The sequence below is a fragment of the Microcaecilia unicolor genome, chromosome 8, assembly GCF_901765095.1.
Source record: "Microcaecilia unicolor chromosome 8, aMicUni1.1, whole genome shotgun sequence".
In the NCBI taxonomy this organism is placed as follows: Eukaryota; Metazoa; Chordata; class Amphibia; order Gymnophiona; family Siphonopidae; genus Microcaecilia; species Microcaecilia unicolor.
Genome location: NC_044038.1, coordinates 159576408 through 159600414, shown reverse-complemented (window position 1 = coordinate 159600414; position 24007 = coordinate 159576408). Strand labels below are relative to the sequence as shown.

At 48.2% G+C, this 24007-nt stretch overlaps 1 protein-coding gene across 4 annotated transcripts in view; it reads left to right on the top strand.

The window, feature by feature from the left end:
• LOC115475423 (fatty acid hydroxylase domain-containing protein 2-like) overlaps nt 1-24007 on the top strand; it is a 180939-nt gene that overhangs the window by 141024 nt on the left and 15908 nt on the right. For all 4 annotated transcript variants that reach the window (XM_030211131.1, XM_030211132.1, XM_030211130.1 and 1 more), the window contains 4 exons: nt 2916-3007; nt 4776-4879; nt 6776-6897; nt 20943-21148. In XM_030211131.1, coding sequence (XP_030066991.1) covers nt 2916-3007; nt 4776-4879; nt 6776-6897; nt 20943-21148 — 524 coding nt within the window. The remainder of the gene's footprint in view (nt 1-2915; nt 3008-4775; nt 4880-6775; nt 6898-20942; nt 21149-24007) is intronic.

Here is a 24007-nt window from a genome sequence, read left to right as displayed (position 1 = left end):
CCAGTGAAATCAGGTTTTATAAATGGCTTGGGCTTGGTTCCTCTAGGGCCTATTCATATTGGCTTCATTTTTTGCGTAAACATTTTGTGCCAAACAAAAAGGAAAGCTAGGGCTCTCAGCATCTGACACGGTTGTGCCCATGTTTCGTGCTCTCCTTCCTCTCACCACCTGGTGGCCAGACCTGGTGGCTGCAATGGATTTGCTGGTTATTGTCACCCGTTCCAGATTTCAGCCCAGTCCGGTCCGGATCTTCCGGGCTGCCAGACTTGCTTGCTTGGATTGAACCTACACAGCCCCCATAGTTGCCTGGTGATTGCTGCTGCTGGGCTTATTTGTCAGTTGGAAATTCTCTGTCTTTGCCTTTGCATCGTCTAAGGCCCTGAGGTTTGTTGGGGTGCTGTTTGCACTTCTGCTCAGTCTAGTTCCTTGCCGAGATTCTTGTCTGTTTTAGTTAGTCAGTGGGTAGTTAGATTAGGTTGTTGTTTGTTTGCTAGTCCTGTCTCTGGGTTATAGTTTTGTGTTTAGTCTTTGTCTGTTTGTGTCTTTGTGGCTGCGCTGCAGCTTTCAGTTCTGTGTCTTCTTATCAGTATTTTGTTCCCTGTTCTAGTGGCTGCTTGCAGCTTTCAGTCCTGCCCTTTAGATTTCCCTTCCTTGTCCTGCTGCCCCTGTAGGTTCCTTTCCCCTCTGACCCTCAGTCCTGGTTCAGCCTAGTGGGTATCCAGTCCTGCGTTGCCCAGTAAGTCCTGCCGGCCACCTGCAGCCAGGGGCACAACTCCTGGTGAAAAGTGGCCAAGCGCAGGTGATGTTTAAGGGTGCCTGCTCTGTTTATTTCCTGCTTGTTTGCCTCTGCTGCAACTCCATTCCGGGGTTCCAATCCTGTTCTGCCTAGTCTCCGGCAGGGGCGTAGCTAGGGGTGGACCTGGGTGGGCCCAGGCCCACTCAATCTCAGCACAGGCCCGCCCACTCTGACCCGCCAATCGGTGCCTGTCTTTTTAGGCGTCAGCAGCTCACTCTCAGTTTCCTTGTCTGGCTCTCATTATTCCATCGGGCTCTCCCTGAGTCAATCGGCACCGAGGCAAAAAACGGCCCGAGTTTCCCTCCTGTCTTGTGGCTCTAATGCTGTCCGACAGGCCCTACCTCGTGGCTACAACGCTGTCTGACCAGACTGACTTCCACCTACCTGCCTACTGTCTCCCTGCTGAGTTTATCTGCACTGATGACATCTAACTATGGAGAGCTCTGAGGCGATTGAACAGCCTGCAACTGAGCTGTGATTGAATCAGCCTAATAATCTCCTGTCTCCCTGCTGAGTTTATCTTCAGGCTCAGGGAAAGGATGGGGTGATTGGAGATGAATAGCTTCAGTAATTCAGATCCTGGCACGGTGGCACCAGTTAGGCTGCACAGCAACATGCAGCCATTTGCAAGCACCAGTGAGCAAACTTCCTGCCTGCTTTTTTAACATTCTTGCTGCTATGCTTGGGGAATCGGGCAGCGTCAGGCAGCGGGGGCTGGGAGACCTGTTCTGGTATGGGGCTGTAATCTGCTGTCATCAAGGCTGCTCCTGCACGCTGATAGCTAGCCTGTCCCACTCTCACATAAAGTCTGCTCCCTGCAGCTCAGTCACACAGAGCCTGCCCCTCCTCCACAGCTGGTGCACACACAGCCTGCCCCCCTGCGGCCCATGCACTCACTGGATGTCTCCCCTGAGGCCCATGCACACTGATCTTCCAGGGCTCGGGTCCCCCCCCCTACCAGGCAGACATAGAGTGACTGAGCAGTGAACTCCTAGAACCTGGAATCCCAGGTGCACACTCATTAGGACCTCATCGGGGGCAATAGATCTCTATAGGAAGCTCAAGACCAGGTAACAAAAATGTTTTAATTTGTGTAATTCCAGGTTTAAACAAAAATGTTGTGTATTTAATGTTGGTGGGTTTCTGGGTGGGGGTGGGCTCTGTAGTGCCAAGGACGTTAAAAAAGTGTTCATATATAAAACATTTTTTTAAAAACGTGGGCACTGCAGAGACCACCCCCTACCGAGAAACCCACCAACATTAAATATAAATGTTGGTGGGTTTTATATTTAATGCTGGTGTGCATCAGGGTTGGGGGGAGGGGAGATGGCTACAGGGATGACATGATTGGGGGGGGCAAGGGTAGGGCTGATGCTGGGCTACAGAGAGGGATGGGGGTAGGGAAGGGCAAGGCTGATACTGAGCTACAGGCCAATTTCAAAATTTTGGTCCTCTATTCTCAATTGATGAGGGTTAATCTGTGTTCTGCATGTGACCCAGTTGAGAGATTCTGCTTGCATATGATTTGAATGGGATCTGTATCAGTCTGACTTGTCTGTTTTGTTCCAACGGAACACATTGCTGTTGTGTATATTCACTGCTGCCTTTTTAAAGGTGCTGTTATTGGTATTTGTGTGTTCAGAACTGGTGGTATTAAGGTTTGCAACATAGGTTCCAAGTATGTATGTGGTTTATGTTGATGCAGGACAACTGCTGGGCAGACTGTTTATTAAAAATCTGTCATCAAGTGCACTCTAAGGCATTATTTAGGAGTGTCCCAAGAAACACTACTCACACCCATATACATAGTGCCCACCCATATTAGCTCTGGGCCCACCCAAAATGTTAGGTCTGGCTACGCCACTGGTCTCCGGTGTGGGGTGGTTTTGCCTGCCGCTGCTGCTCCTCGGCAGTGGCCCAAGGGCTCACAAACCTAGTTCCAGCTTTGAAGACCTAACAGCATCTAAATCTCTTCCATGTAAGTGAGAATTATGGCCTGAAAATGAAAGCAAGCTTGTAACGTAACTGATCTGTCTGGGAATTGAGGAGAAATATACTGAGACATGATGGTTATTGAACAATATTCTAATTTAGGCTCTGCCTGTTCCCTGCTATACAGAAAAGCCAGTTATGGGATTTGCTGATGAAGATGGCGTTTGTTCTGGGAAGTGGGTTGCTTATATTCGCTGCCTTCAGGAACTCTCTAACTTGGTAAGAATACCTTGAGACTGCCTAGGAAGAAACCATGTAAGAAAAGATTGGGATAGGGTGGCCACTGTCTGGTTTGACTGCTATGTTTACACTGTCCTGTCACAAAAGGTAACCAGACATTATATAGTCCCTGATTGGCTGAGCAGCAGTGGAAACAAAAGACATCTGTTCTTTCTCTTACCTTGCTGCAGCTGCTTCAGTTGCTCATGTTGGTCACCCCCCATCCCGCTGAGTTCCTTTCTGAGCTACAGGGGGTTGTGTAGGTACAGAAAACTATGTGGTGTGAAGAAAAGATCTGAACCAGGCAGCAGAAAGAGGACCACCTTGAGAAACTGAAGCAGATACAGAGAACTGCACTGACTGTCAACACTGAAAGGAGGTTATGTGGTGGAAAAAAGGCCTCAACTCCACAAAGAAGGGAAGGGGGATTGCCTGATTGTAGAATGGGAGGGGAGGTAGTCAATGGAAAAGAGTGAAGGAAGGAGGAGACTGATGCTTAATAGGTGACAAGGAGCCTGATTGGAGGTGTGTCTGATTGAGATAGGGAGTGCCTGATGAGGAAAGTGGGGGAAATGGTGTGCCCGTGTGGGAAGGGGAGAGGAGTGCTTGAAAGTGATGGAAGTATAGAGGAGGAAAGGGAGAAGAGAGATGCATGTTGAGAAGGAGAGGGAATCAGATATAGAGGAAAGAGTCCAATGGAAAAGGGAACGGAAGTGGTGCCTGATAAGGACATAGGGTGAGAGAAGGGTTATTGATGAGGCAGATGGAGGAAATGGTATGACTGGATGAAGGAGAGCGATTAAATCTGCCATTTATATATTTTAACTGTGCCAGTTTGTTTTAGAACATAAACAGTGCTTCCTAAGGGCTATTTTATTTGATCAACAGGTGATACATGTTTATAAATTAAACAAAGCAAGACTCCATGTCCTGAGGTACTGCTAGGATGCATTTCCTTTCTCCACCCTTTGGTCTATCCTTATTACCTCTTAGGATAGGTTGTTTCTAGTACTGCAGACTCTTAGTTCCATTTCTGTCACTGTCATAGAAGATGAAATCAGACAAGGTCCATTAGGCCTATCCAGTCTAGCTTTTCCAGAGGAATACCACAGACTATGGTTGATCCTTGGTGTCCTCTTCATCTCCTTGCAACTAAGATTCCTCCGATCTTGTTTTTACCACCTCTACTAATGATTATGGTGCAAGTACATCCTATGAAATCGATAAAGAAAACTGACGTAAAACTAACAAAAGACTCTTCATTTCAGTGGGTGGGTGTGGTTCCTTCTCCTCCACCCCTGATCCACTAACTACCCCTCATACGGTGGCTGTCTTTGCTACCTGTCAAGTATATGTTCCAAGCACTACAGTTTAATGGTTTGGATACAATCTGAAGGGGATACTGTATGTTTTATATGTAGACACAGCTGTGACTTATTTTTGCTTACAGCACATATAACTTAATAAGATAGTGCCTCATGCCCATCCTTGGCCAGTAGGAGACATTGTGTGAAACAGTTTATGACATTGTTCAGTTTGGATGCTCCAAGACATGCTGCCAAATTAATTTAGAAACTTAAAACCTCTGTCTGGAAATGTCCAGTTTTATAAGGGATGATGAACTGTGTTTATTCTTTCAGGTAGTAGTTTCCCCATGTTAGTACATATTGCACTAGGCCCATATAGCTGTCAACAACCTTTAACTTTTGCCTGGAGAAAGGATATATAGCATCCACATAACATGAACTGCTCCTATGTCTTTCCACAGGCACCTACAAACATTTTGGGGCGCATCTGGGGATTTCTGGCAGGCACAGTGGGGGAATCTGCATCATTACTTTGGGGGCAATGAATGGGATCTTTTCTTTCTCGGTGAGTTATAGTTAGTATATAGAACCATATATTATAAGATGAACTGTCCTTAAAACTGGAGAGTAAAATATATTTTAGCTTCACAAAAGCTTTATGAAGTCTTGTTGATAATGTGGCTCTTTCCTACTCTGATTAAGCTGTGAAGCCTGCCACCTAGCTTCAGCTGATGCGTTTGTGAGTTTTGCAGGTGTTTAGTAACTCAAAACAAAAACCGAACTCTCCATTCAACAATAATGTAATCAAGATAGGTCAGATACCAAATATCAAGGAAGGAAAAAGCCTCAGTGAGCAAGAACTGTTCAATTCTCTTGCCCAAAATTTAGCAGTTTCATTCTCCATCTCACTTCAGCCATCCAATGATGGCCAACATTTCGATGTACTGCATTTACGGAGTACGGATTTACGGAGCTTATTCAAATCAGCTCAACTCATGTTGCTGCTATCCGCAGGCTAGTGATGAGATGAAGCTGCTAAATTTTGGGCAAGAGCGTTGAAAAGTTCTATGTAAGCTAAGTACTTTTAAGTTTTCCTAAAATATTCTACAGATATGTGAAGTTTATTAGCTATGTTACTATCCAGCTTATTTTCGAAGGAGAAGGGCGGCCATCTTCCGACACAAATCGGGAGATGGGCATCCTTCTCCTAAGGGCGCCCAAATTGGCATAATCGAAAGTCAATTTTGGGCAGCTTCAACTGCATTCCGTCGCAGGGACGGCCAAAGTTCAAGGGGGCATGTCGGCAGTGTACCGAAGGCGGGACAGGGGCGTGGTTAAGAGATGGCCGTCCTCGGCCGATAATGGAAAAAAGAAGGGCATCCCTGACGAGCATTTGGCTGACTTTACTTGGTCCCTTTTTGTTCATGACCAAGCCTTGAAAAGGTGCCCGAACTGACCAGATGACCACCGGAGGGAATCGGGGATCACCTCCCCTTACTCCCCCAGTGGTCACCAACCTCCTCCCACCCAAAAAAACAAATTAAAAAACATTTTTATGCCAGCCTCAAATGTCATACCCACCTCCATCACAGCACTATGCAGATCCCTGGAGCAGTTTTTAGTGGGTACTGCAGTGCACTTCAGGCAGGTGAACCCAGGCCCATCCCCCCCTACCTGTTACACTTGTGGTGGTAAATGGGAGCCATCCAAAACCCACCCGAAACCCACTGTACCCACATCTAGGTGCCCCCCGGTACCCTTTAAGGGCTATGGTAGTGTTGTACAGTTGTGGGGAGTGGGGTTTTGGGGGGCTCAGCACCCAAGGTAAGGGAGCTATGCACCTGGGAGCAATTTGTGAAGTTCACTGCAGTGCCCCTAGGGTGCCTGGTTGGTGTCCTGGCATGTGAGGGGGACCAATGCACTACAAATGCTAGCTCCTCCCACGACCAAATGCCTTGGATTTGGCCGGTTTTGAGATGGGTGCCCTTAGTTTCCATTATCGGCGAAAACCAATGTTGGCCATCTCTAAGGGCGGCCATCTCTAAGGTCAACCCAAATGTTGAGATTTGGCCGTCCCCGACCGTATTATTGAAACGAAAGATGGCCGCCCATCTTGTTTCGATAATACGGTCGGGTACGCTTCTTTATGGGGCCGTCCTTAGAGATGGGCGTCCTTATAGATTGGCGTCCCCGTTCGATTATGCCCCTCTATGTTACTATGTAATAAATATTTTATCCATTGGAGGTTTTTTTTGCCTATGATTAGACTGAAGCTGTATGTAGACTGAATATAGTAGGTCTTGGCTTCCTGAGGCTTTTTCCTCCATGCGACATTTTGTATTTGAGCTTTCTTAATTACATGATTGTTACGTGGAGAGTTCTGTTTTTGTTGTAAGTATTATTTAGTATTCCACTCCCTTCCTTAATTTTTTGATGGTGTTGTTTGTTCTGTGGGATCCAGGTGCTGAGGTGGTCCCCACCCTCACCTTCTGGTTCTTCAATGGTATCCTGATGGTTATAGACATGACTGAAAAGCCCAGCTTCATTACACGCTACCGGATTCAGCTAGGTAAAAACAGTCCTGTAAGTACACCTTTTGCATTTCACTCCCTTTCACTGTTAAAGTTTGACCTGTTGTCTGGCATTTAATGGTCAGATGAAGGCTTCTACAGCTTATTGTTAAAGCAGCAAGCTACAAGCCAGGTTCAAATCCTATTTCTCCCACCACTGTTCTTGGTAATCTCGGTACCACAGGTACAAACTTTGAACTAAAGTTCATTAATGCACATTATTATTAAAATAGGTCTCTGCAGTAAATAGCACATTAGTTGCATTGCTACTCAGTTATAAATTCAGCTGTAAAGTTTTGGGATAAATAACCTCCAGTTATTGTGACAGAAGTTTACTGCAGCCAAACTACACATTGCCTGCAAAGAAAGAAAACTAGGGTAGGTGATTTCCTGAAGATTGATAAGATAGGACCTGCCTTAAAGTCCAGTGGTCCCTCTCTTATCAAAGAGGCAAAGCAGATGTGTTATGCTGACCTGAAGCGTTCTAATGACTCAGCTTTTTTTTCTTTATCTTCTCCTTTACCCTTTTTATGTATTTATTGCATTTTGGAGTAAGATAGTAATGCTATGTTGATTATGTACTTGACTTTGAAGGGTGTCACTTTGGGAAGGGGATAGCAAGAAAAGTTTTGCAAGAAAGAGAGCGCACAGCTTCTCAGTAGAGACAGCTTTTGCAATTCCTTAAGGTTTGCATCTCCTCCTGCAGCAGGCTGCAAATCTGATTAATCAGTAATTAATATCTCAGGTGCCTTTGATTAATCTTATTATATCTTTGAGGGAATTGAAAGGGAACACATTAGATTTTACACCTAAATACATAAAACACATTTAGAACAAAGGTGTTAGATCTCACTTGAAGTAGAAGGAATTGCCTTTTTTTCCCTTTCTTTCATTGGGTACCGAAGTTCCTAAAACTGAAGCATGGCTGGTAAACACACTGCCAAAGCTGTTGATCATGTTACAGCTTTTGTCTCCATCCACACCGTATGATCCAAGGCAAGGGACTGGTTCTGTGTGCAAGATACCTGCAGGTTGACTACCTGTTATCTACTGTGGATGTAAACTAGCAGGGTATGGACCAAATAAGCATTTTTGTATTTTTACCCTGGATATTTTATCTACCATTGATACAGTGCATTATGAGATTTTACTTTGGTGTTTATATACATTGGGATTTAATGGTGTTTTTTATTCCTGGTTTTCTATATACAGTGCACTCCATTTAAGTGCATGTCGGATAAGCGTATGCTCTGTTTAACTGCATGCCGTACTTCGGTCCCGTTTTTGGCGCCATCATTTTCTATGGGGACAAACTTCGGTTTAGCGCACCACTGATAAGTGCAAGATTTGCTTATATGCATGGTTTAAGAAGGCTCCTTTGAAGGAAAGACTCCGCATAAGTGCGCACACGAAATATGGAAGCCGATTGGCGCGTGACAACCAACGAGATTTCAAATTTGCCGCCCCTTTAACTGCCACGGGCAGAATAAGCAAAAGAATGTTGTTAGAGTGTACACTGGGGTCGTTGTCATGCAACTGTAAGACTTTAACACTGGCTGAACGAATAGAAGTTCTTAAAAAATTTGAAAACAAAGTCAAACATCTATTGCTAAAGAATATGGTGTCAATCCCAGTCAAATTTCACGTATCTTGAAGCAGAAAGACCAGCTTCTGGAAGACTGGCAAAACAATACAAATCCACACCGGAAACGAAAACGGGCGGGAAAAGCTGAGGAGGTAGAAGATGCTCTTCTTCGGTGGTTTTCTCAAGTCAGGAGCATACAGTTTCCTGTCTGTGGTCCACTGTTTATGGAGAAAGCTAATCAGCTAGCTGAAAGTCTTGGACTAACTGAATTCAAAGCCACTGTTGGATGGTTGGAAAGATCAAAGGAGAGGAACAACATAAAATTCAAGAAACAGCATGGTGAGAAACAAGACGCTAATGACTTTGGTGCTGAAAATTGGGTTGTTTCAGTTCTTCTTACCATCTTGAACGAGTTTGCACCTCATGACATTTTCAATGCTGACGAAAACGGTCTCTACTGGCGAGCAATTCCTGATGGAACACTTGCATTCAAACAAGCTGAAACTACAGGAGGTAAAGCGTTGAAGGACCGACTGACGATTCTCCTTTGCTGCAATATGGATGGGAGTGAGAAGTTGGAACCACTCGTCATTGGAAAGAGCAAACGGCCCCGTTGCTTCAAGAATGTTACACAACTTCCTGTGTCATACAAGGCTAACACAAATTCATGGATGACTGGGGAAATTTGGAAGCAGTGGCTAAAGAAGTTAGACACTAGAATGCGGGCACAAAAGCGTCAAATTTTGTTGCTTTGTGATAATTGTGCCTCACACAGTGCTGATGTCAGGCTGTCTAACGTCAAGGTGGTCTTCCTGCCACCAAATACTACCTCTCTGATCCAACCTATGGATCAGGGCATAATAGCCAATTTCAAACAACATTATCGGGCTCTTGTGCTACATCGTCTCATGAACATTATGGATGACCAGACTGGCAAGGATAAACGTGCTGTTGAACTGTCTCGTAATCTATCACTGTTGGATTCTCTACATATTTATTTATTTACATATGCAGAAAGAAGCCTGGAATCGTGTTACACAGGCAACCATTGTGAACTGCTACAAGCGGGCAAGCTTTGTTAGGAATGTGGAGAGGGACGAAACAGATGCAGCTGTTGCAAACGCGTCAGATGAACAGGCTAGACATCCCAGCCGGTGTTACTGAAGAGGAGTTTCATCACTACGTAGCTGTTGATTACAATCTACAAACAGCTGACGACAGCACTGATATCCAGATATGCGCCTACAAGCAGGCAACGGCTGATGATGAAACAGATGATGAAATGAGCAGCGAAGTACATGCTAATGAAATTCAACAACCTCCTGTCACTTTTGCAAGAGCGCAGGAGAATCTCAACACCGTGTGGGCCTATCTGGAGGCCACTGGATGTCAGTGCTATGACAGTTTTTACCGTCTGGCAGACGTAGTCTATGGAACTCACAGACACAAGAGTGTACAGAGGACTGTGACTGATTACTTCAAGTAAGCCTAACGTCAGTTAACAGAGACTGTATAATGTCAGTTAATGGAGACTGTATACTGTATGTATAATAAACAGTACTGTACATATGTTTCTCCGAGGACAAGCAGGCTGCTTGTTCTCACGACTGGGTTGACGTCCACGGCAGCCCCCACCAACCGGAACAAAACTTCGCGGGCGGCTCCGCACGCAGGGCACGCCGACCGCGCATGCGCGGCCGTCTTCCCGCCCATGCATGACCGTTCCCGCTCAGTCTTTCTTTTTCCGCGCTGGAGAGAGCCGCATTCGTCTCTCTCTCTGTCAGCCCCGGAAACCGGATCTCGCTTTCGCCGCGAATTTTCTTGAATTTTCTTCTCTTTCGTTGATTCGTTGTTTTTTTCCTTTTGGTTTAAAAAAAAAACAAAACAAACTTTGTTTTTCCCTCGTCTCTTAGCGGGGGCATCGCGTTGCGGCCTTGTGGCCGCACGGTCGATTTGTTTTCGAGGTTGTGAATTTTTACCGCCACCATTGATGGCTTTGATTTTGCCGACGCGATTTTTCCGTCGATGTCCTCGAAGGTCCCGAGTGGATTTAAGAAATGTGGTCGGTGCGGCCGGCATATCTCGCAGACCAACACTCACGCTTGGTGCCTCCAGTGCCTCGGGCAGGAGCACGATACCAAGTCGTGTACTTTATGTCTCGGTCTCCGGAAACGGACACAGGTAGCAAGGCAAGTTCTTCGGGACTGTCTTTTTGGAACTTGCGCCGGCCCCTCGATGTCGACTTCGACGGCATCGGTATCGACGGCCGGTTCTTCGGTACCGGTATCGATGTCCACGAAATCGGCACCGACGGTATCGACCCCAGGAGCACAGGTCCCGTCGGCCCACCGGTCCTCCGGTGAAGGCAGGGGTGAGAGGCCGCGTGGGCAATCGGCCCCGGTCACTCCCTCTACCCAGGGCCCTCGGGACCGAACCCTGTCGGACCCGATCCCTCGAGGCCGAGGGGGATCGACTTCCTCCTCGTCTGTCCCACCGAGCGCCGATGACGGGCACCGCAAAAAGGCGAAGAAGCACCGTCATCTGTCGCCCACGACACATCCGGCTCCCGGCGCCAGGGAGGAGTCGACGCCGAGGAAGCGGCAGCGTCGAGAGGAGAGGTCCCCCTCTGTAGTAGAGGTACCACTGTGGCAGGGTGCCAGCACTTCGGTGCAGTCTCCTGGACCCGAACAGCTTCCGGCACCGACACCTCTACCGGCCCCCTCGCCTTTCCCAACAGCGGGCCTGGACGAGTGCCTCCGAGCCATCCTTCCGGGGATCCTGGAAGGGCTGATGCGCCAGACTGTGCCGGCGCCAGGGGTGCTTGTGCCCTCGGCACCGTTGATGGTGGCGCCGGCGTGCACTAGCCCGGTGCCGAGGCCTTCGATGCCGATGCCGCTTGCGGCGCCGGTCTCGACCGCCACGCAGGTGGAGTCCCCGTCGACGTTGATGGAGGGAGCTTCATCCCCGCCGGCGCGGGAGTCCACCGCTCGACGACGCCATCGAGGCCTCGGTGCCTCGACGTCGAGCCGGGCCCGGTTGAGGACTGAGCTGCATGAGCTCATGTCTGACACCGAGGAAGAGGCCTCGTGGGGGGAGGAGGAGGACCCCAGATATTTCTCCTCAGAGGAGTCTGTGGGCCTTCCCTCCGACCCCACTCCTTCACCAGAGAGGAAACTCTCCCCACCTGAGAGCCTCTCCTTTGCCTCCTTCGTCAGGGACATGTCTATTTGCATTCCCTTTCCTGTGGTCTCTGTGGATGAGCCGAGGGCTGAGATGCTCGAGGTCCTCGACTATCCTTCACCACCTAGAGAGTCCTCCACGGTGCCGTTTCACAACGTCCTCAAGGAGACACTGCTTCGGAACTGGCTGAGACCATTATCTAATCCCACCATCCCCAAGAAAGCAGAGTCCCAATACAGAATCCACTCGGACCCAGAGTTAATGCGGCCCCAATTGCCTCATGACTCGGCGGTCGTGGACTCTGCTCTCAAGAGGGCACGGAGTTTGAGGGATACCGCCTCGGCGCCCCCGGGGCGGGAGTCTCGCACTCTGGACTCGTTTGGGAGGAAGGCCTACCAATCTTCCATGCTCGCGACCCGCATCCAGTCTTACCAGCTCTACACGAGCATCCACATGCGGAATAATGTGAAGCAACTGGCGGACCTGGTCGACAAGCTCCCTCCGGAGCAGTCCAGGCCCTTTCAGGAGGTGGTCAGGCAGCTGAAGGCGTGCAGAAAGTTCCTGTCCAGGGGTATCTATGACACCTGTGACGTGGCATCTCGTGCTGCGGCCCAAGGTATAGTGATGCGCAGGCTCTCATGGCTGCGTGCCTCTGACCTGGACAACCGCACCCAGCAGAGACTGGCCGACGTCCCTTGCCGGGGGGATAATATTTTTGGTGAGAAGGTCGAGCAGCTGGTGGACCAACTGCATCAGCGGGAAACCGCCCTCGACAAGCTCTCCCACCGGGCGCCTTCAGCATCCACCTCAGCAGGTGGACGTTTTTCCCGGGCCCGGCAGGCTGCGTCCTACGCCTTTAACAAGCGTAGGTACACCCAGCCGGCCCGAAGGCCTCGTCAGGCACAGGGACAGTCCCAGCGCGCTCGTTCTCGTCAACAGCGTGCGCCTAAGCAGCCCCCTGCGCCTCCACAGCAAAAGCCGGGGACGGGCTTTTGACTGGATCCATGGGAACATAGCCGCTGTCGCGTCTCTCGCGCTTGACGCGCTCTCGAGGACCTTGGCATACCTTCAGGCTTCTTCCCCGGGAGCGCGGGGTTTGTGAGTCCTTTAGGCAAAATCACCTTCCAGGTAGAGAGGAGATAAGACTGGACCGGAACTCCGGACTGGAGTTCTACACCGGAACACTCGGAACTGGAACGCACCGGACGGGTGCGCACTGGAGTGGGGCCCACTGAACTGGACACACTGGAGTGGCCCCACTGGACTGAAACATACAGGAGTGGAACCCGCTGGACTGGAACACACTGGAACGGAACCCGCGGAACTGGAACACCCTGGACCTAGGCTTCACCTACACTTGACTGCCTCCCCCTCGGGTTGAGCCCTCAGGTTCTGGCAGCCGGTAGGACTTACAGGAACAGCAGGAATGAAGGTCCAGGGGTGCCCCCTGGCACCTAGGCGAAGGCAAGGCAGACAAGCAGGGTCTGTCCGGGTTCTGGCAGTCGGCAGGATTCAACACTGTCTCTGGAGGTGGCTAGCAGGACGGCTAGCAGGAGACACAACACTGTCTCTGGAGGTAGCTAGCAGGACGGCTAGCAGGAGACACAACACTGTAGAAGGGCTAGCAGGACGGCTAGCTGAACACTAGGAACAAACACAGTCTTGGGAGAGAGGCTAGCAAGGGCGGCTAGTCTAACACTAGGAACAAACACAGTCTAGGGATAGTGACTAGCAAGGGCGGCCAGTCTAACACTAGGAACAAACACAGTCTTGGGATAGGGACTAGCAAGGGCGGCTAGTCTAACACTAGGAACAAACACAGCCTTGGGATAGGGACTAGCAAGGGCGGCCAGTCTAACACTAGGAACAAACACAGTCTTGGGATAGGGACTAGCAAGGGCGGCTAGTCTAACACTAGGAACAACCACAGTGAACTAGTATAGCTATGCACAGGCTACAAGCCACACGGTGCCTAAGCTGGCTAGTCTATCACTGGAAACACACAGAGAACTAGCAGAGCTATGCACAGGCCACAAGCCAGACGGTGCCTAAGCTACTAGTCATGCACTGGAAACAAACACAGAGAACTAGTAGAGCTATGCACAGGCAACAAGCCAGACGGTGCCTAAGCTAACTAGTCATACACTGGAAACAACACAAAGAACTAGAAGCTATGCACAGGCAACAAGCCAGACGGTGCCTAAGCTAACTAGTCATACACTGGAAACAAACACAGAGAACTAGAAGCTATGCACAGGCAACAAGCCAGACGGTGCCTAGGCTAACTAGTCATACACTGGAAACAACACAGAGAACTAGCAGAGCTATGCACAGGCTACAAGCCACACGGTGCCTAAGCTAGCTAGTCTGAACAAACATAGAACACTAGCAAAGCTATACACAGGCTACAAGCCACACGGTGCCTAAGCTAGCTAGTATATACAAACATAGAAACTCACTCAGAGCAAACACTGAAACTGTGTACAGAACACTCTATACAGCAGGACCTTTAGATGAGATTAGATGAGGTGAGATGCAAAGGCGAGGACTGTAGTCTCCAAGTGATTAATAAAGCCCTCAACACCAGAGCTACAGCTGCAGCAATCACCTTGCAACCAAACAGAGGCTTGACACTCAGAGCAGGCATCCCATAGAAAGTAACAGCGGGAGCCATCTTGGATACTGGCAGAGACGAAGAGGCGGCAGCCATCTTGGAAGAGGCATAGCCCACACAGGTGAGGTTCAGTAGGGCAATCAGCACACAGAGCCAGAGAGAACCTAAGACAGACACAGACACAGAGACAAGCAGAAGCCAGCACAGACACTGACTCCCAGAAACAGGGTAAGTCTGAGGGTTGCCACGGCTACGGACGTGACAGCCGCCCTCAAAGTGTCCGTACCGGACGATCTGCTGGTCGGGGGGAGGTTAAAATTTTTTCACCAAAGGTGGCCTCTCATAACCTCCGACCAGTGGGTTCTCCAAATAGTGCGGTGCGGATACGCCCTAAATTTGGCCTCCCTTCCACCAAATTGTCCTCCGGGAGCTCAATCCTTCAGCTCCCATCACAAGCAGGTACTTGCAGAGGAACTCTCCGCCCTTCTCAGCGCCAATGCGGTCGAGCCTGTACCACCCGGGCAGGAAGGTGTCGCGTGCTCGAGGACTTTGGCATACTGTCAGGCTTCCTCCCCGGGAGCACTGGGTTTGTGAGTCCGTGGGCCACTACCGTGGAGCGGCAGTGGCAGGCAAGATCACCTCCAAGGTAGAGATAAGACAAAACTGGACCGGAACCCCGGACTGGAGTTCTACACAGGAATACACGGAACTGGAACGCACCGGACGGGTGCGCACTGGGGTGGAGCCCGCTGGACTGGAACACACTGGAGGGCCCACTGGACTGGAACATACAGGAGTAAAACCCGCTGGACTGGAACACACTGGTGCGGAACCCACGGGACCGGAACCCGCTGGACTGGAACACACTGGACCTAGGCTTCACCTACGCTTGACCACCTTTCCCCGAGGGTTGAGCCCTCAGGTTCGGGCGGCCGGCAGGGCTTACAGGAAAAACCGGAACTGGAACTTGCAAGCAGGAACAGCAGGCATGAGGATCCAGGAGTGCCCCCTGGCACTTCGGCGAAGGCAAGGCCGCCAGGCAGGGAATGTCCGGGTTCTGGCAGTCGGCAGGTTAGACACAAGGACTAGTAGACTGTACCCAAGCTAATAGGAAAGCTATGCCCAGGCAAACCAGTCATACACAAGAAACATACACTAGGTAACTCAGGAGACTAGTAAAGCTATACACCAGCTAACAACAAAGCTGTGCCCAAGCTAACAAGTCATACAATGGAAACAAACACAGAGAACTAGCAAAGCTATACACAGGCTAACAAGCCACACGGTGCCTAAGCTAGCTAGTCTAACACTAGGAACAAACACAGAGAACTAGCAAAGCTATACACAGGCTAACAAGCCACACAGTGCCTAAGCTGGCTAGTCTAACCCTAGGAACAAACACAGAGAACTAGCAAAGCTATACACAGGCTTACAAGCCACATGGTGCCTAAGCTGGCTAGTCTAACCCTAGGAACAAACACAGAGAACTAGCAAAGCTATACACAGGCTAACAAGCCACACGGTACCTAAGCTGGCTAGTCTAACACTAGGAACAAACACAGAGAACTAGCAAAGCTATACACAGGCTAACAAGCCACACGGTGCCTAAGCTATCTAGTCAAACATAGAAACTCACACAGAGCAAACACTGAAACAGTGTACAGAGCACTCTATACACCAGGGCCCTAGATGAAATGCAAAGGCCAGGGCTGTAGTCTCTAAGTGATTAATAAAGCCCTTCCACACCAGAGGCACACTGCAGCAATCACCTTGCATCCAAACAGAGGCTTGACACACAGAGAAGTCAGCCCAGCGGGAGCCATCTTGGATACTGGCATAGAGGAGTCGGCGGCAGCCATCTTGGAAAGGCATAGCCCACACAGGTGAGGTTCAGTAGGGCAATCAGCACACAGAGCCAGAGAGAAACTAAGACAGAGACAGACACAGAGACAAGCAGAAGCCAGCACAGCCACTGACTCCCAGAAACAGGGTAAGTCTGAGGGTGGTCACGGCCACAGACGTAACAGAAGGGCAGGGATTCTATTCCAGGTACTTCCTTGTGGAAAAGAAAACAGGGGGGATGCGCCCCATCCTAGACCTGAGAGGCCTGAACAAATTCCTGGTCAAAGAAAAGTTCAGGATGCTTTCCTTGGGCACCCTTCTGCCAATGATTCAGAAAAACGATTGGCTATGTTCCCTGGATTTAAAGGACGCATACACTCACATCCCGATACTGCCAGCTCACAGACAGTATCTCAGATTCTGCCTGGGCACTTTCAGTATTGTGTGCTGCCCTTTGGGCTCGCCTCTGCCCCACGGGTGTTTACAAAGTGCCTAGTGGTGGTAGCGGCATATCTACGCAAGCTGGGAGTGCACGTGTTCCCATATCTCGACGATTGGCTGGTCAAGAACACCTCGGAGGCGGGAGCTCTCCGGTCCATGCAATGCACTATTCGCCTCCTGGAGCTGGTGGGGTTTGTGATAAACTACCCAAAGTCCCATCTCCAACCTGCCCAATCTCTGGAATTCATAGGAGCTCTGCTGAATACTCAGACGGCTCAGGCCTTCCTTCCAGAAGCGAGGGCCAGCAACCTCCTGTCCCTGGCTTCCCAGACCAGAGCGTCTCAGCAGATCACAGCTCGGCAGATGTTGAGACTTCTGGGTCATATGGCCTCCACAGTTCATGTGACTCCCATGGCTCGTCTTCACATGAGATCTGCTCAATGGACCCTAGCGTCCCAGTGGTTTCAAGCCACCGGGAATCTGGAAGATGTCATCCGCCTCTCCACCAGCTGGCGCAATTCACTGCACTGGTGGACCATTCGGACCAATTTGACCTTGGGGCGCCCATTCCAAATTCCACAGCCCACGAAGGTGCTAACGACGGATGCGTCTCTCCTGGGCTGGGGGGCTCATGCCGATGGGCTTCACACCCAAGGACTGTGGTCCCTCCAGGAAAAGGATCTTCAGATCAACCTCCTGGAGTTCCGAGCGGTCTGGAACGCACTGAAGGCTTTCAGAGATCGGCTGTCCTGTCAAATTATCCAAATTCGGACAGACAACCAGGTTGCAATGTATTACATCAACAAGCAGGGGGGCACCGGATCTCGCCCCCTGTGTCAGGAAGCCGTTGGGATGTGGCGTTGGGCCTGCCAGTTCGGCATGCTTCTCCAAGCCACATACCTGGCTGGCGTAAACAACAGTCTGGCCGACAGACTGAGCAGAGTCATGCAACCGCACGAGTGGTCGCTCCATTCCAGAGTGGTACGCAAGATTGTCCGAGAGTGGGGCACCCCCTCGGTGGACCTTTTCGCCTCTCAGACTAACCACAAGCTGCCTCTGTTTTGTTCCAGACTACAGGCACACGGCAGACTAGCGTCGGATGCCTTTCTCCTCCATTGGGGGACCGGCCTCCTGTACGCTTATCCTCCCATACCTTTGGTGGGGAAGACCTTAATGAAGCTCAAGCAAGACCACGGCACCATGATTCTGATAGCGCTCTTTTGGCCCCGTCAGATCTGGTTCCTTCTGGGGTTGTCCTCCGAAGAACCGTGGAGATTGGAGTGTTTTCCGACCCTTATTTCGCAGAGCGACGGAGCACTTCTGCACCCCAACCTCCAGTCTCTGGCTCTCACGGCCTGGATGTTGAGGGCGTAGATTTCGCTTCGTTGGGTTTGTCTGAGGGGGTCTCCCGTGTCTTGCTTGCCTCTAGAAAGGATTCCACTAAAAAGAGTTACTTTTTCAAGTGGAGGAGGTTTGTCGCTTGGTGTGAGAGCAAGGCCCTAGAACCTCGTTCTTGTCCTGCACAGAACCTGCTTGAATACCTTCTGCACTTATCAGAGTCTGGCCTCAAGACCAACTCCGTAAGGAATCACCTTAGTGCAATTAGTGCTTACCATTATCGTGTAGAGGGTAAAGCCATCTCTGGAGAGCCTTTAGTCGTTCGATTCATGAGAGGCTTGCTTTTGTCAAAGCCCCCTGTCAAGCCTCCTGCAGTGTCATGGGATCTCAACGTCATCCTCACCCAGCTGATGAAACCTCCTTTTGAGCCACTGAATTCCTGCCATCTGAAGTACTTGACCTGGAAGGTCATTTTCTTGGTGGCAGTTACTTCAGCTCGTAGGGTCAGTGAGCTTCAAGCCCTGGTAGCTCATGCTCCGTATACTAAATTTCATCACAACAGAGTAGTGCTCCGCACTCACCCAAAGTTCCTGCCAAAGGTGGTGTCGGAGTTCCATCTTAACCAGTCAATTGTCTTGCCAACATTCTTTCCCAGACCGCATACCCGCCCTGCTGAACGTCAGTTGCACACATTGGACTGCAAGAGAGCATTGGCCTTCTATTTGGAGCAGACACAGCCCCACAGACAGTCCGCCCAATTGTTTGTTTCTTTCGACCCTAACAGGATAGGGGTCGCTGTCGGGAAACGCACCATCTCCAATTGGCTAGCAGATTGCATTTCCTTCACTTATGCCCAGGCTGGGCTGACTCTTGAGGGTCATGTCACGGCTCATAGTGTCAGAGCCATGGCAGCGTCGATGGCCCACTTGAAGTCAGCCACTATTGAAGAGATTTGCAAGGCTGCGACGTGGTCATCTGTCCACACATTCACATCACATTACTGCCTCCAGCAGGATACCCGACGCGACAGTCGGTTCGGGCAGTCGGTGCTGCAGAATCTGTTTGGGGTTTAAATCCAACTCCACCCTCCAGGACCCGAATTTATTCTGGTCAGGCTGCACTCTCAGTTAGTTGTTCTTCGTAGGTCAATTTCTGTTATGCCCTCGCCGTTGCGAGGTTCAATTGACCTGGGTTCTTGTTTTGAGTGAGCCTGAGAGCTAGGGATACCCCAGTCGTGAGAACAAGCAGCCTGCTTGTCCTCGGAGAAAGCGAATGATACATACCTGTAGCAGGTGTTCTCCGAGGACAGCAGGCTGATTGTTCTCACCTACCCTCCCTCCTCCCCTTTGGAGTTGCGTTTTTACTCATTTTTGCTTGTCATTCAACTGAGCGGGAACGGTCGCGCACGGGTGGGAAGACGGCCGCGCATGCGCTGTGGGCGTGCCCTGCGTGCGGGACCGCCCGCAAAGTTTTGTTCCGGTTGGTGGGGGCTGCCGTGGACGTCAACCCAGTCGTGAGAACAATCAGCCTGCTGTCCTCGGAGAACACCTGCTACAGGTATGTATCATTCGCTTTATCAGATGTCAAGCTTCTTTGGATCACAATGGTTAAGTGCACGCTCCGGTTAACTGCATGTATTTCTTTGGTCCCAGACCCTTGCACTTAAGCGGATTGCACTGTATTTATCTAGTCACGCTATGCAAGTGAATATGGATGAATCTGTTTCTGATGTTTTTCCCTATGAGTATAGATGTGCCACAGGATTCAACATTATGTGAACTGCTGTTTAATTTCTATTTTATACTACTTTATAAGGTTTTGCGTAGTCTTCATGTTTAAATATAGGATTTACATGTAAGATATTCAGTAAGATTAAAATTATGGTTGAAAATAAAACAGAGCAAGCACCTTAAGAACTGGCTATGGGGCTCAGCTACATTTGGCTAGGACCTTCCATAGAACCCATGTGGGGGAGGGTTGGGTTTTAAGCTGAATGGAAACTAGGAGTGGAGGAGTAGCCTAGTGGTTAGTGCAGTGGAATTTGATCCTGGGGGACTGAGTTCAATTCCCACTGCAGCTCCTTGTGACTCTGGGCAAGTCACTTAACCCTCCATTGCCCCTGGTACACAATAAGTACCTGAATATATGTAAACCGCTTTGAATGTAGTTGCAAAAACCTCAGAAAGGCGGTATATCAAGTCCCATTTCCCCTCCCTTCCCTTCCCCTATTAGTCCCCTCAGGTCATAGTTCAAATTGTGAATGTCCTGACCTAGAAGTCTCAACTCCTATACCTATCATTTCTATAGCGCTACTAGACGTACGCAGTGCTGTACACTTGAACATGAAGAGACAGTCCCTGCTCGACAGAGCTTACAATCTAATTAGGACAGACAAACAGGACAAATAAGAGATAAGGGAATATCTATACAGATATTCTGTGCATCATGGAGCTTTACCTGCCCTTTAGAGTGTACCACTGTTAACACAACTCTAGATTCGCCAGGGCTTACCAAATCGAATGTCTTATTGGTTCGCCATGCTATGTCAGCTGCTAGGGTCACTCTGGCTGCTCAATGGAAATCTCCTTTGGTACCTTCATTGGTTAAATGGTTAAATAAGTTATGGTACATATTTGAAATGGAGAGACTTTGGGCAATTCGTTGTTACACTGTGACCAAGTGGGAAGCTATTTGGGATTCTTTCTTGAAACACTGATCCTGCTGAAAGCTTGGGTTTGTGGAGGGGAGAGGAGGGGGAGGTGTCTTGGGGTTTTTTTTGGAGGGGAGGGGGGTATGTAATTACAAAAACGTGTCAGAAATCTTAGAAGTACATGTACACTTATTGTCTTAGGTTTGAGAATGTTCTGGGTACTGGAGGCTGCGTTCCTTCTTTGTTGTATTGTACTCGTTTAAGTAGCCGTTTGTGGCTTGTTGTTTTTCTGTTATGTCTCTCAAATAATTAATAAAGACTTCTATAAATTATTTAAAAAAAAACAAAAGCAAAATTTTGATTTACCTTGATGGCGTATGGTATAAGTCCCTTCTGTGTTCTTTCTAGGTGGATTCAGTGAAGCTCCTTCAAGCTACCCAGACTGTACTGCTTAATCAGTTGTTCATCTCATTCCCAATGATTATAGTTATGCACTACATTATGCTGTGGCGGGGTAATCCTTGCAGCCCTGAATTACCCACATTCCACTGGGTCTTGCTGGAGCTGTTCATCTTTGTCTTGATTGAGGAAATACTTTTTTACTATTCACACCGGTGAGTTCATTCCTCATAGATCCTGCCTGAAAAATGATCTTGTCCTCTGTGACCTGACCCTAATCATTCACAATGTACACCCTCAAACCATGTTCCTTTTCTTTTCATGCCTATCTTACCCAGAAATAGAGTCGTTCATTGTGTAACATCAGCATTCAGCATTTGCAGCAAGGCCTAGTCATTGTGCTAGGCAAGAGCTTAAGGTAAAGTAGACAGGTATCCATTAGTTCTCTGGTGGTTGATCTTTATGCTTCTTGTACAGCCAGGGATTAGAGGTTCAGAGAGGGGTCATTTTCAAAACAGAAAAACGTCTAAAAGTAGCAGAAAGCAGCATTTAGCCGTTTTTCTCCAAAAACGTCCAAATCAGTATTTTCGAAACCTATTTGTACACGTTTTTCTATGAAATCCATCAGAAGTGCATCTAAGAGGGGCATAATCGAATGGGGGCGCCCATCTATGGGGACGGCCCCGGGAAGGGGAGGAGCCAACCGTATTATCGAACAAGATGGGTGGCCATCTTTCGTTTCGACAATACGGTCAGAGCCGGCCAAATCTCAACATTTAGGTCAACCTTAGAGATGGTCGACCTAAATGTTGAGATCGCCAGAGACTTAGAGATGGCTGACCTCGGTTTTCGCCGATAATGGAAACCGAGGCCGGCCATCTCAAATCCGGCCAAATCCAAGTGAAGGAAAGGCTAGACGAATTTCATATTTAATATAAAAAGTTTATTCTTAGTTCAGAATTTACTGAATAGCATCAATGGGCTTATTCAGGAAGCATTGTATAAGCAATATACAAGTTAGAATGCTTAAGGCAAATCAAAATGCTTACTACCTCTTTGTTCTACCCTCCTTATATACTGTTTTATGAATAATCTTCTCTTGACATTACGTGCAGGCTGTATGCAAGCTATACCATACCATAAATCCTTAATTTAACGCAGAACATATGCTACATCTGTTTCCCATTATTGCTCCATTTTCTTCTCTTACAGACAGTCAGGCGTCTTGCCCATACTTCAGCACATTCTTTCACTCTCAAAACATGGGGGAGGTTGCATTAATCACTGTCAGCACTTCCTGCTGCTGTGAACTTTTCAACTCCACTTTATATTTCTTACAATCCTCCCTTGTGAGATCTGACCTGTCAGGTCTCACACTTTCTTATGTGCGTGCAAGTATTCTTTTGGGTCTGGTACTGGCTTCCTTTTGTCTGCGAGATTAGAAAATAGGACATTCATATACACACCTCTTCTAATCCACCCCCTCATTATTTGTGGTATGCTATGCCTGCAAGCTCTGTCTTTCCATCATCTTTATCATACGTCTTTCAGTATTTTCTTCTGACATATTAAAGTTTTGTTCATTCTTGATTTCAATTACCATTGTCATTTTAAAAGCATCCTGGCACATCTTTGCAAACATGCTAATACATGTTACACAGCATTAAACAGATTCAATTGTACTAGGGTACAAAATTTATATCTCTTGAGGTATATAATTTATAGGACAGTGAGCTTCATCAAAGGGGAATACACTGTCATTCATTCTTACTTTTCATTAGCTGATGTTGCATTAAAAATTACACAAATTAAAAGCATATTCCAAGGTATTAACATTCATTGCATCAGTTGCTACATACCATTGAGTTAAAGTCTTATTACAGCTTGTTTTGTTGCCACACTTTTCTTTGGCTGTGACTTTTACAATCACTGTATTTCCTCCTATAGACCAATTACCTGTTATAACATTGTGCGTGTAATTGCACTTTATCAGGGGAATGTTTCCAGTTGTCATACTATTAATCAGACACCAAAATGATGTCGTCCGTAAGCAAGGCTTGCTTATAAATAGTCTCATTTGTCCAATGAAGGTTTCCATCATCCCTTACACAGGTATTATTGGGATAACGGTGCCCACCCAACTTTATCATTGTAGTCCCATATATCATAGCTGGCAAAGACAAGGATGATGTCAGTCGGTGGGCACATATGATACAATCAGTCAAATTCAACATCTTGGCCGCTGTAACAAGTCTATTCTCATATGTGTTCATTGTCCATTAACAAACAACAACATCCCAATACCATCATGTTTAGGGACATGATGTTTGTTTATTCTTTGTCCATTTCAATATTCGAATATCTGATAAATGTATCCAAGAAGTATGACCTTCCAGACGGGCAGCGGTCTGAGTAAGGGCCGTGATAGCAAAAGGCCCTACATACACAGGATCCTTCCATGTTTTATGTGTAAAGTTCTTTCGTAGTACTAGATCACCTACTTTAAAAGCACAAACATCATTATTCCCTACCTGATGTGACACATTGGTACGAATCATGTCACTGGTCAAATTTAGCATTGGTTGTAATTTTTGCCAGTACTGAGTTGTATTATCAGTACTTGCTGTCTGCATCGGGAAGAAATGACGTCCTGTCTGAATTTGGAATGGGGACAATTTAGTACGCCCATTAGGTTGGGCCCTTATTGTGATTAATGCTAATGGCAATACATCAAGCCATGTATATAATTTTCCCACCATTTCTTTATTGAGAGATTTTAGTAAGACTCTCAATTTTGTTTTTAAAATACCATTGTAGCGCTCCACCAAACCATTGGAGGTGGGGCGATACACTGATACTTTCCTGTGTGTTAAACCCATAATCGTTTCCATTTCTTTCAAAACACTGTTATTGAAATGTGTCCCGTTATCAGAAATTATTCTAGACGGACACCCATGTCTTGGCATAATGTGAGTTACCAGGCATTGTACCACCTCATGTGCTGTCTCCCTTTTACATGGAAATGCTTCTATCCACCTTGAGAAAGCATCCACCCAAACTAACAAATACCTTTT